Source organism: Poecilia latipinna, unplaced genomic scaffold (genome assembly GCF_001443285.1).
Source record: "Poecilia latipinna isolate Pla-1442-1.1 unplaced genomic scaffold, P_latipinna-1.0 Scaffold3670, whole genome shotgun sequence".
Classification (NCBI taxonomy): Eukaryota; Metazoa; Chordata; class Actinopteri; order Cyprinodontiformes; family Poeciliidae; genus Poecilia; species Poecilia latipinna.
Genome location: NW_015116286.1, coordinates 3,952 through 17,881, shown reverse-complemented (window position 1 = coordinate 17,881; position 13,930 = coordinate 3,952). Strand labels below are relative to the sequence as shown.

General features: G+C 36.7%; 1 protein-coding gene across 1 annotated transcript in view; it reads left to right on the top strand.

Annotated features, from left to right (window-relative positions):
- LOC106941434 (attractin-like protein 1) overlaps window positions 1-13,074 on the top strand; it is a gene marked incomplete at its 5' end in the record, with an annotated part of 33,484 nt that extends 20,410 nt beyond the window's left edge. Inside the window, 4 exons of the mRNA XM_015024474.1 lie at window positions 509-755; window positions 5,236-5,419; window positions 9,004-9,158; window positions 12,962-13,074. Coding sequence (XP_014879960.1) covers window positions 509-755; window positions 5,236-5,419; window positions 9,004-9,158; window positions 12,962-12,987 — 612 coding nt within the window. The remainder of the gene's footprint in view (window positions 1-508; window positions 756-5,235; window positions 5,420-9,003; window positions 9,159-12,961) is intronic.
- Between the last annotated feature and the right edge of the window lie 856 nt (window positions 13,075-13,930).

The following is a 13,930-nucleotide window of genomic DNA, read 5'->3' as shown; positions in this document are numbered from 1 at the left end:
TCCACCACTGGATGAAATGCATTAGCACATCATCAGTGTGGTTCCAGCTGATGATGTTTAAATGAAGCTTCCTGGAAAATTTGATCACCTGCTTTACAAACTTAGAGCGTGATGAGTCTTATACCATTTAAATACAGGGCAGACTTTGGGGTCTAGGTAAAAATGTATTTGGTGACCTTGACTAAAATGCATCAGGAGATGCAATTACAAGCTTCCCAATGCCAGAAATTATGCCACTGTTTTAGATTAAATTTAGATATACAGTACAAAACACATTTCAGAGAAACTTTTACATAATTTTTAGTATGTGAATTATCATGCAAACCTTTTATGCTTTTTAGACCTATTAGTAGAGAAACTATGGAAAACTTCACTGAAAATCATCCAAAATAACCTCTGTAAAATGCATATGTAGCATATTCTCCGGAAGACAGAGTATCAACAAGAAGTGCAATGTTCCATCAGCAACACAACTGACAGTTCAGAATATGTTCTTCTCTTGTTCTAGGATTGCATCTATATGTTCGGTGGAAAGCTGGAGACAGGCCCTGCTAACATCACAGACGAGTTGTGGTTGTTCAACATCCCCACTCGTAGCTGGTTGCCACAGAAACCAGCTTCAGCACCTCTTTACGCCCTGGAGGGCCACACTGCTCACGTGGTGATCCTGCCCAACGGCGACCCGGTGATGTTGGTCTTCTTTGGGTACTCGCCCATCTACAGCTACTCCAATAAAGTTCAGGAGTACAACATCAGTAAGTCAATTTTATTTGTAGGCTTTATGATCGTCTGTGAGTTTCCAAAAAACTGCTATAAAAATTTGAGGTATTATTCCTATAACACATTTAAGCAACAAAGCAATTCAAGGTGCACCTGTTGAATCTGGTATTGTTTTCTTTTCCTTCATCTCCATTGTAAATAGTGTTTTGTAATGCCATCTTAGCATAGCATTTTTACATTTGAGTTGGATTCAAGTTTTTCCCTTTATGGAACAGTTTGATTATTGACAAATTACTGAGGAATGCTTATATTTAGCTGTTGATGTTTATGTTTGTATCTTTGGTACCTCTTTTTTTATCTTATTGTTTCAGCATTTCTTATTTTCACTTTCATACTTTTTCTTTTTTCTGTCCTGGCTCTTTGGCATCCTTCTTACTTCTTACTTCAATTGTTCAGTCATGAACAATTGACTAAACAAGCACACATGTCATCAGAATACTTAAATCAGGGGAAATCACCTGTCTCTCATTTGCTTTTCTTACTTCTTGGGGAATAAGGTAACTTATCTTGGGGAAAAGATGTTCTTAGGACTTGCATCAGCTCCATACATACACATACATGAGACACCTGTACAAGAATATCTGTTAAACTACATATTAAACCAACTAAATATTGTTGTGTGCAATAATCATCCACAGGACAGTCCTTTTTATTTATCTCTGATAAAGCATCTGCTAAACTGAGTTGTTTGTCAGATCTGAGCCAGTAGATGGCAGTGTTGCAGTGTTGACATCAAGCAGCTGAAATCAGAAGAAGACACACATGCTCCCTTCTCAAAACACACAGAAAATTTGTAACTTCTGTACAAATGGGAGACTTTATTTTAGTGCATTCATCCCCAACCATTAGTAGTCTAATCCTAACTTTAACCAAAACTTAACTCGCTTTATACCTCTTAACTTAACTTTTACAGCAGAGCTGCAAAAAAGTTAGGACAGGGAAAATGTCCTTAATTTCTGCAAATTATTTCCCTTTGTTGGTGAATATGTGAATGTGGTCCTCTATATGCAGGATTTACAAGTACACACACACACGCACGCACGCACGCACGCGCGCGCACACACACACACACACACACACACATATACACAAAAACACAGAGCCAAACAATGACTCACACACAATGATGCACAGTGAGAGTGGTGATTAAGAGGAGGTGGCACCCAGGCCAGAGAGAGGAAAGTGACTAATGAATCCACTGCCTTCCTCCTCTCCCCCACCTTCCCATTTTTCTCCTCTTTTCATATTCCTCTTTCCAAACATTCTCCTCCACCGCTCACATCCTCTCAGTTTTGTTCTGCATCTTTTTCCTTTTTTATCTGCCAACCTCGACCTCAAACAGCTTCACTAATCACTCTTGGTTGGTCCTCATCATCTTTCTCTCCACTCCCTTCAGTATTTCATTCACATCTGTCTGTCACTTTCATGTGTTGCTACATCTGTCGCTGGCCGCCCTTCTCTTTCTCTGACATTGTCATAGTCCGTATGGACCATCATTAGACCTCAGAGGGAGTGACGAAGGGTCAGCCTGCAGGAGAACGAGGGGGAGTAGAAACGGAGTGTAAAATACAAGGTAGCAGGATTTAATGACCACAACAAGAAGCCGGTTTACACCAATTAGGTGCCAGAGATGAGATATAAGTTGACCTTCTACTTCCTCAACATCTGTTCTCTGTGGTCAATGTTTCACCTGTTCTTTCTTGCTCTTTTTACATTTTCTTCATCTTTTGCACCTTCACCCCTCCCTACCCCATCTCAATAAATCATAGAAACACCTTTACTGTAGTTACAGCTGCAAGGGATTTGGTGTATGTCTCTAAAATCTTTGGACATGTGAAGACTGAATTTTTTGTTGCAGCACAAGCTCAGGTGGAACAGAAGGCATCTCTGAGCATCAGTTTTCAAGTCTTGCATACATCATCGGTTGGATTTATGTCTGGACTTTGACTGGGCCATTGTAACACATTTGATCTGAACCATTCCATTATAGCTCTGCTGTTGTCCTGCTGGAAGCTAAATCTCCACCCCACTAGCTGCGTCTCCATTGCAAATGTGTACAAATCTTTTTCAATATTCCCGTTAATGTAACCCCCCGCCCCCACTATTTTGCTATTAAAGTATTTTTATGAAATACGAAATGCAATTAAAGTCATATGTGAACAAGCTTGTTCATATAATAAGTCATAAATTATGGGGTGACAGATATAAACATGCTATGTGTTTCAACCTAATGCTGATTTATCAGCCATCAAGGAGACGTTGGAATTTTATTCAGGCATTGGAATAACAAATCCCTTATACTTGAGAACAGTTACGTTTTGGGGAAATTGCAGTCAGCGATTTCACTTTTGAATGACAAACTCCACTTTTGATGAACTTTGTGGTGCAGTAAGGCCTCTAGTGGAGCCAGCTGCGCATTGTACAAGAATGCCAGTGCCTACAAATAAGCTGCTGCATACTAACTGCCATGACTGTAGCCTGGGCACCTATTTCCCATAAAGTTCATTTTGATTCTCATTTCCCTTGAGGCCTCAGTCTGGGTATTCTCCCATTCTCCCATCCTCTGGTAGAATTTCCTCAGGGTCAATCAGAAAACAGAAGGACAAGTTGTGAATGATAATGTTGATTTTCTGGCTGTTTTAGAGATGTGTTCTGCCAGTAGTTTACCATTGGTTAAAAAAACAGTAATTCAGGGCACGTTTCCAAATACTGACCAATTAAATTAGGAGCAATTAGAATGATTACGACATTTTATTTTTAGCAAAGATGCCCTTTGGCTTGGCACTTCTCTCTTCACAGTAGAGGATGGTTGTGTATAGCTCAGGCAATTTTTTTGGTTCTGTACAAATGTTAGCAACTAGGTAAAATTTAACTTCAACAGAGTCTATATCTCTAGCAAGCAATCGTTTCTCAACAGACAAGACAAAGCATAGAACAATGGTCTAGTAAAAACCAGGCTAGAGTGACTGGCGTGATGCGAAAAAGAAATGTTTCCATTTTAATTTTGCGAAACACATCAATTTTGGTACAACTGAAAAACCACCTCATCCTAGCACAAAAATTTCTTTTGAAAACCGTAATTATTTTTGCCTAAAATTGCTGCGATTTTATTTAGCAAATTTATTTTCATAAATCCAATTTGCACAATTTCTCAATGGAAAAGCAGCTATGTTAAGTCTTTCCTACTGAATAAAATCCTCCCCAAGCATGATGTTAGGGCTGTATAATTTTATTGATTCTACAATATTTTTTTTCCTCAGAAAGTATCAATTTTTCATCTGCAAGTATTGATACATTAAATTAAATTTTATGTCAAATCCATATGAATTAAATGACAGCTATCACACATGACATTTTATACCCAGTTGCACATGTACATTAAAAATCACTTAATGAAACAACCAGTTACAATTAATTAAATAATAAAATAGATAAATTACATTATCTAATATAAGTGAATAAGACAAAAAAAGTAAATTTTCTGAATAACCCCAAAGCCGCAAACCACAAAGCCACACAATTAACATTTAAATTATATAATTTGCTGAATGTCATAATATATATCATATCGTGAAGAGAATATCATGTACTGTATTGTATCATGAGATTAGTGTATTGCTACAGCCCTACATGATGCTAGTGAATGCTATGTGTTAGTTTTCTGCAAACAAAGTGGGGGTCATCTGTGCAGAGTCTCTTCCTAAAGCTGCCCCCCTGAAGAAACAAATCTAGGAGCCTTTTATAGTGTGCAGCTGGGTCCCATCATTGTCTGATTGGCTTGGTGAATTTCTGCTGGTCCAATGGGGTTGCTGCTCTTCAGCCTCCATCAGACAATCAGCAGTGTGCTCCCACACTTGAATCTGCATAAACAAAACATCTAAAGTGTAGATTAGGTGGTGTTATGGCCTCTGGCCAGGGGCCATAACAAACACCTAAGAGGTTTTGATTTAAAACCTTCCCCCATATTTCTATGGGTATACCGGGTAACCTACAGGTACACCATATAGCCTACAGGTAATTATTCTTATTGTTGGAGCTGTTTGTGTTGTGATGCAGATTAAAATTCAAGGTTTTTTTAAATTTGGTTCCACAGTTTTGTTTTTATTTGGGGTCAGGTCTCTCGATGACAGCATGTTTTACTTACTCTCTGTGTCCATGAATTATTCACCATGTAATCCATCGATCTGTTGCCCTACCATCTAACTGTAAACTATTTGGCTTATCTCAGAGTTTTGCTAATTTTGTCTCCATATTTTTCACTTTTTACTTTTTAGTCTCACCTCTAAAATGAAAATTGATTCTGTTTGTTCTTTTCATCTTGATATGAGCGTAAAACGCTAAACTTGCCAAGACATCAAAAACTTTCTAAGTAATAAGCTTCGGCCTGCAGGTTGGAGTGTGTGTGTGTTCTTCATTAATCAGCTGCATCCATCGCCTCCTGTTTTTGTGTTTCAGGGTCAAACTTGTGGCAGGTTATGTCTGTCGGAGGCGCCGTGGTTCAGGGAGGTTATGGCCACAGTAGCGTGTATGACCAGGCCGGTGGCTGTGTGTACATCCATGGGGGATACACGGCGCTGAGCAACAATAAATACGGCCTTGTGGACCACATGTACCGCTACGTCGTCTCCACCAGAACATGGTGAGAGAAAGAAGCACGGCTTTCTGACACTATGCTGACTTTGGAGTTAAATACATATTTTTACCTTTCTAAAAATTACCTTTCTAAAAAGTGTGTTTCGCCTTGCAAACACAGGCTTAAATGTTTCTGATCATCACACAAATTTCAATGTCAGACACAGATAACTTTAGTAAATACTAGAATTAACCAAAACTGGTACAATATTTCAAAATTTCAGGTCCCAATAGTTTGACAAAATCTATGGGTGCAGAAAAAATATATTGCATAGAGAATTGTAATTCCTTGTCCTGGGAAATGTGAATTGATTCAAAATGCTAAAAAAAAAGATTGTAGTAAGCTTAATTTTTTTGTTAAATTATATGTGAGCCTTTTCTATATTTCCATATATAGAAAAGGCTATATGTGAAAATTTAAGTTACAGAAATGTACAAATCTATTTTTGGTTAAATATAAATTAATTTGATACTGTATTGAATGTTATATAATTGTTAAAGAAATGTTTTATTTGATTACACTGTGTTTTCTTCTTATCAGTCACATAACTTAAACACTCTGTAGACCTTTTGAATGGAGAAATTGTTTTCTGAATTAAGAATTGATTCTGAATTGAATCATGAACCTAAAAATTAACATTGAAATTAATCACGAGACACTTAAAGATTCACATCTTTAATACCTATGTCATGCTAGTAGTTAACAGTATTATCAACATTGACTAGCAAGAAATGCTAAGCTAAAGATTCTCCCACATCAGCTGGGATCAAAGAAACATTTCATGTTTTATTTAATATCGTTTCCTTTTTCTTCTCAGTTAGTAATTTCTTCAGATTATATTGGGTGTTTACTTGAAACAGACGTAGGACAAAGTAAGATGGGATTTTAGAAGAACCAATAACGTCTCCACTGTTGTGATTTCTTAGCATAAAAAGCTGGAATTAGCAGAATGGGGCTCTACAGCATCAGTTTTTTTTTTTTAAAGAAAAGTCTCTTGTTTATATAGCCTACATACATACATCCCAAAATGGATATGTTAAAAATCTTCACTTTGAAAACTATTTTAAAAAATCCATATTTTATTTTCCTGTTTATTAAATGAAAATCTGTTTTTTTTTTAGTTTTGCTTTTAGAATATTTATATCAGTGGGTGTGTTTCTGAGTGTGTATTCTGTTACGGAGTGAAAGCTTCTTCAATCAAGATGGAAGCTTAGATGTATTTTTTAAATGAAAAAACAGCGACAACTGTTCGGTTCCCAGCAACCAAAATCAACAGAAGCAAGACAGTGACAAAAGACAGAGCCAGATCCTGTTAAGGATTCTTCAAAATAAGACTTCCTCTATCCAAATAAATCATGTCTCACATTTACATATGTTTCACTTAAGCTTTTGTAATTATATACAATCATGTTAAATTCAATTAATAATAATCATCATGTAAATTATGCTTAACATATAATTGTAAATCAGTCACTTATCACGCATATTATACTTAACAAATAAGTGTAAAGAAGTCACAACAACTGCCCTTTGAATTTCATTAAATAAGTCAGAACTTATCATGAACCAGCCTCCTGTTACTGCATTACAAGAACATTTTCCAAAGTCCGTCATCTCAAATGACACAAGGGAGCAGCATTTATTTCCTGTTGGAAAGTGAGAGCCACAGCAGGTTGCTTGGGTACAGCAATGCATTCATCGTGGTGACTTGTGAATGTGCTCAATGTGAAGGGAGCAAGACTAATGGAGCTGAGCTTCCTGTTTCAGTCATCCATCTGCTTAAAGTCACCTGAGGTCAAACCTCCTGTCTGACTCTCTTCTTCTACTGCTCTGATTCTCCTTTAAACAATTAGTTTATTCTGTTTTATGCTCCATGGGTCCTTAAAAAGTGTAGAATCTAAGATGAATAGTTTTAAATTTTGCATAAATTACTTAATTCTCTTTTGCATTACCTCAGTTCACTGAACCAACATTTCAATATTCTCATTCAGGGATTTCTGATAGGGAGCAGAATTTATTGTTTCATTAGAAATGGCAGATTATTCAAGTCCTAAAGCAGCAAAGCAGCCTCAGATCGTCAACCACCAACGTATCAAATCTCAGTTTGATATTTTTCTGAATTGTTAGTGTTACACTAAATGCAGTTAAGTGCATACCTTTCAAACAGCTCCAATTTGATTTCAATAATCAGATATCTTCCTTAAAGTCTTTGAGAATATTACAATGCTTTGTTTTTTATGGCAAATGTGAAACTGACTTTTGTGTTCCAGTGAAATTAAACAATAATAAATCAATAAAAAATATAAATTATGGTGGTTAATTCATGTTTTAACAATGGGGGTTACGACTCGTCATGTTTGTAAAGAGAAAGGGTCCAAATCTTGAACAAAAATGGTGGTAAAATGTAATATATCTTCCCAAGATGCATTTTCCTTGGAATATTTTAGTTATGCTCACGAAAAAAATCTAAGCAGAAAATCTGTGAATACTGAACCCTTCAATGCTGAGTTGGAAAAGGTCCCAAAATAGGGTATAACAATCAAATAAATATTTTTATTTTCAGAATTCATTAAAATACTTAATGACCAAGACAAATTAACTGAGATGCAGTGTTTATGTTCACATGTTTGAAATAGTTCTGTCTTGTGTACAAAAAGGAAAAAAGTAGCAACAAGATGGTGACAACAAAATGTCTTCCAGCTGAACCAGTTTATCAAAATGTTTACATTAGCACTTTTTTGTGACACAGAATACCAAAAATAGTTCCCAACAGCGAGTTAATTGAAAAAAATTGTATCTGTATCTATTTCTACAGATGTTTGATAATTTTTTTAAACCAACCAGCAATGAGATTGAGGAAATAATTCTGCAATTGGTTGAAGTAAAGTCAGGTTAGTAGTTGATTTTTTTAACTATATCCAAACATGTACTGTAAGCAGCCTGCTAAACTAATGCAGATAACTCTTCTGAAGGTGATGTGGGGCCAAACTGTCCTCAATCTGTCTAGAATGTGTTCAGACCAGTTTTAAGCAATTCTCATCTGTAATCATGCAGTACCAGACAGATCCCAATGTCAGCTTTGAAGGGAAATTAAGCCAAATGAAGAAAATGACTCCTAGCATCTCTTTAGTGAAGTTTGAAGACCTTGAAGACCCTCTAGCCAATTGGAAGACCTTTACCCAGCAGGACACTCAACAAATGCATTACAATGTAATATTACAATGTTTTTTCAGCAAATTTATCATCATTAAAGCTCATTAGCGTGTTCTCTGAGACATAGTTTCTAGATTGCAATGAGAGTGGCTGCAGTAACTTAAGAAGCCACAGTTGTCATCTACGTGACCCTAAATCTCAGAGAAGTCTCACACAGCAGAACGAGTCCTCCTTATGATACCTGTGAGTGTGTTTCTGAGTGTGTGTTCTCGGCTCCAATGACCGAACAGCTGGCACGAAGGGCAGTCACCGTAGGCCGGGTCACACAACCAGAGAGCTACCTCCAACAACATGCCATCGCGTCTGACACATATTCTTGACAAACTAGTACTCGCCATCTCCTGACTATAATCCCTCCTCTCTATGTGTGTGTGCAGGTTGATTCTCAGAGAAAGCAGGTTGCCACGGTACCTCCACTCGGCGGTGCTGTTGAGTGGCACAATGCTGGTGTTTGGAGGAAACACTCACAATGACACATCTCTAAGCAACGGAGCCAAGTGCTTTTCTACTGATTTCTTGGCATATGATATAGGTAAGAACAATTCCTGGAGGTATAATAAGTGGGATCTTTTCCCTCCTCAGTTTGCAGCTTCTGGGATGTCAGTTGCTGCAGTCTTTTTAAGCATGAACTGTCAGCATCTACAAGGACCAACACTCAGGGCGTGGGGGCACGGCGAGAATTACAGTGAAAGGTTTTCACACCCTTTGAAATTATTCACTTCTTTCACGTTATGGCCAGTGACTGCAAAGTATTTTACTGGGCTTTTGTCTGATGGACCAACACAGAGTGGTGCATATTTGTCAAGTGAAAGGAAAGAAAAAAGTTTTTTACAAGTAATTATCAAAACCGTCTGATGTGGATTTGTATTTAGTACCCCAGAGTCAGTTGGTAGTACCTTTGATCATACAGGCTGCAACTATTTTCACACCTTATAATCCATAGACTTGACTCAATTGGGGACCAATTTCTTTCATTTTCAGCTGATGCAGTTCTCTCTCACATGGCACTGTGTCAGACTATCCAAACCCCTTGAAAGACTTTTTCCCTTCCTTGTCTGTAGTGGCACTGTGCCTAGAAGCATTGAAAGAAAACCAGTAACACTTTATTTGAAGGGGTGTGCATAAGACTGGCATAACACTGTTAAAAACATGACATAACACCTGTCATGAACATAAAGAAGTCTTTATGAATGTTTATGACATTGTTTATGAATGACACTTCAGTTGTCATGAAGTTTCATCCGGTAAATAATGACACTTTTAATGCAAAGTTGCTCTAAAAGTTGCATTGAAAGTCCATTAAAAATGCCAACTTTGCATTAAATTATCATAATTTACAAAATCATGCAAGTTGGTACTTTTAATGGACGTTTAATGCAACTTTTAGAGCATCTTTGCATTAAAAGTGTCATTATTTACCGAATGACACTTCATGACAACTGTCTTATAAACATTCATAAAGACTTCTTTATGTTCATGACAGGTGTTAAGTCATGTTTATGACGGTGTCATGTCAGTCTTATGTACACCCCTTCAAATAAAGTGTTACCAGAAAACCTCTGAAGAAGACACTGAGCCTAACTATCTTCGTCACAAAATGTAAACAAAAATGGAGAGGCATCAGATTTTAGAGGTTGTAAGATTTCTCTTTTGTCTTTGGTAAAAGACCAAGTGCCAGCTTCAATATGTAAAAATCTGTGTTAGGATTTTTCAGAACAAAAACAATGTTTTTGTCACACATATTTCCTAGTTGAAATAATGTATAAAACAAAAGAGTTAGTTGAATTGCCCAAAGTGGTTCATAACAAATGAAATAAAAGTACTGTAGTGCAAATGAAATCCCTCGTAAAATAAAACAAACAAAAATACATTCAGACAGGACACACTGCAAATAAACAGAATGTGGGGGCTGGAGACCATGCAACTCAGGAATGGTATGGATGATTAAAGATCTCATTACGTAAAACCCAGTTGCATCATAGAGCAGATGGCAAGAGTGTTTGCACCTCTTCTCAAGACAGAGAAGAGAAAGACAAGGAAAACACTGGGAGAGAAAGAGAGGGATTATAGCATTTCTGTACATGAGCAAAGCAGCAGGGAACAGAGATCAACTCAAGAAAGATGAATGCTTATTTATTCAGAAAGTGGCCCAATACTGCAGAGTAAAAAATGTCTGAACACAACAGAACATGGAGGAGAATTCTTGCAATGCAGGAGATTTGTTATAAAATACATATTGAGTTAATATGCTGAAACTAGAGAGGGATTAATCAGATTTATGCCCAGTAATTGTGATCTCCTAACTTTTTCAAATGATGGTTTTAGTTGGTTATTTTAGTTTCCACTTAAGAGATCTGGTGTAGAGTCAAAGTGCAAATTCTACTGTTGTGGTCATAGTGAACCTTTGTTCTGCCCCAGTCACTAATACCAAGAAAAATCATAAGAACTGTTCCCCAAATTTGTTTTACTTGCTGTATCTCTATGGGTATCTCTATGTCTTGAGTTTGAAGGCCTCATTGGTATTGTCTCTAAGCGATAAATTTGTAGTCTTGTTGATGTTTCCTACACAGTAAAAGCCTTCCATTTTGTTCTTTCTCATACCCCTTAATCATACATCTTACCTGACACTTTTCTCCACCCATTCCAACCAGATTGAACACACTCCTTCACCGCTTTTCCACACTCTCCGTTGATCTGGACTTTTGACCTTCAGTACTTATGCTCTTCTACCTTCTTTTCTTCTACCAGTCTGCTGTTGTCCCTCTCATTTACATAATTGTATTCTGACTTGCTGCAAGCTGAAACTTTTTTTCCTCAGTTATAGTTCCACCTCTCAGTGCTGATCACAATGTCATCTGCAGACATCATAATCCAGATTCCTGTCTAACCTCATCTGTCAACCTGTCCATCATGAAAACAAACAAGAGGAGGCCTACATGCAGTTTCACCTTCAGCTTGAACTTCTCAGTCACTCCTACAGCACACCTCACTGCTGTCTCACATTCATGTCCTGCACCACTCTGATGTGCTTCTGTGTCACACCGGACCTTTTCAAGCAATATGCTTTCCCTAAAATTACAGACACCCTTACAGCAAAAAGTTGTGTCTGTAGCACTCTTCTACTTTGGCATTTGCTCACAAATGCTAACTTCTGACATTAGCCTGGCTTCCACTACTTTTTTCCTACAGCTTCATTGTAAGACTCATTTGCTTTATTCTTCTTTAATAAAGCTAATGAGTCTTCAGTCCATCTTCCTTGTTCTTGATAGTTGGCACCAGAACACTTTTTTCTTCCAGTTCTCGGGCATCTTCTCACTTTTCCAGATGTTGTCCAAAGGTCTACTGCCACCTCTCCTACGCACTTGTATTAAACCTACAGTACATGTTTTGGATTAAAAGTGTAAGTGTCACCACAGGTTGGAGGCCCGATTTAGTATTTTTTAATATGTAATTACCAATACTTAAACAAAAAAGCAGGTATTTTGTTGGTTTGCTTCTAAAAGAAATCTGTTTGCTTATGTGCACTGTTGTTTATTAGGTTGCTTGGACATGCTATGTATTTAAAAAGAACTAAGGAAAATATTTTTCTTTTCTGAGTTGAGTTGTTTTGCATATTTTTGAGGCAAGAGGAAGCTTCAACCACTGAACTCAAGTTGAATATCTCGAGATCAATAAAGTGGTATGGAGGACAGACAGAGCACTATTGTTAAATCTCCAACCAGAAGAAGACTCTGATATTATACATTGTAATATCTAATGACTCATTGTTGTTCTGAATCAGATGCTCACTTTTAGTTTTGTCTTCTATTTTTTTCTACTATTCTCTGCAACACATAACACAAAGTTCTGATTGTGAGGATGCAGATGAAATAAGGGAGTAAGAGTATTTGGGGGCAAGGGGTATATGTAGAGTTAGAAATAAAGAATAAATGAAGCAGGGATTTGGGGAGAGAAAAGAAAACACACTGCTGCAAAAGAGAATTGCCTTAAGACAATAAAGGTGAGGCAGGTAATAAGACTGTGAATAAAAAGCTAAATTAAAAGTGGTAAACATTACATAGCTTCACAGTCTTAAGGTTCTCAGATTCAATGGTGTTTTTTCTATTAGGGTTCACCGTAAATGTATGTCTTTATATGTCCAATGCTTTTGCATTAATGTCCTCAGTTTTTATAAATGTCATGAATTGTTAATTTGCAAGTGACACAAAGATATGCAAAGGGAAGATTTGTAGCAAGAAAACACACAAGAAAAGTTTAATTGATTTCAAACTTAATTTCAGTTGGAATAAAGAAAAAAATTGGCTCCATGCAGACTTTGTACAACCTTCATTACAGGGGTGGTGGCTGATGTCATGAAGTGAGCTAAAGACTAGGAGGCCCTTCCAACCTCAAACACCTGGAGCTCATCACTAAAGATAAATTGTCAGCAATTATTAAAATGCTTTACTGTAAAGCTGCCATTTTTTTTCATTGATTGTTTAGGAAGACATAACTATTTACTTGACACCTAAATTATTTTTGACACTTCTTTTACATTGTATTATCTACTGATTCATGTCTTACTTTCAATCATAAATAACTTTTTTTGGCTAAATAAAATAAATACAAATATTTACAAATCCATTTCTGTTTTTATTTCTGTCAGTGGTATGGATAATACATCTCACACTTCAAAAAGGGCACCAAGTGCTCATGGGGGCAAAGAAAAATCAGGCTTGTGAAAACTCATTTATAATAACATATTTAAATGAAAATGTGTAAAATATATTAATAGATATAATCTATACAAATGAAAAATATTAATTTCCTCCAGTCCAGTCTTAGAGAAACTGTGAGGTTCCTCTAAGCACCACACAGGGTAAAGGAGGTGTAATTTATTTTGCTGTTGTAGACAGAAAAAAGTAGCAAAGCATCATTTTCATGCAGACATTCACTACTGAGGCAAAACTTATCTGTATGAACAAATAAAAAACATCAGCTGTCCCGCACTCAGCTGTCAACCAATGTTCGCTCTTCTCCCCATCCACGGAGCCTTTCAAAATAAAACATTTCCAAAATATTTCACATTTTCATAACTCCAATTTTCAGTCTTACACTAACGTGAAAATGTTCTGCAGACTTTGAGGATTTTCTGATGTTAAGTTTGTCCTAGTTAGTTTTCCTTAGGAAAACAAAACCAGTCAGATCTTCTTGTGGTTTTTAGGGATTTGATCAAACAAGTACATGTAAAAACAGTACAATAATAAATCTTGTTCTAATAGCAGACCAAATAATGAATCCTAGTTGTGTTCTAGGATTCATTAT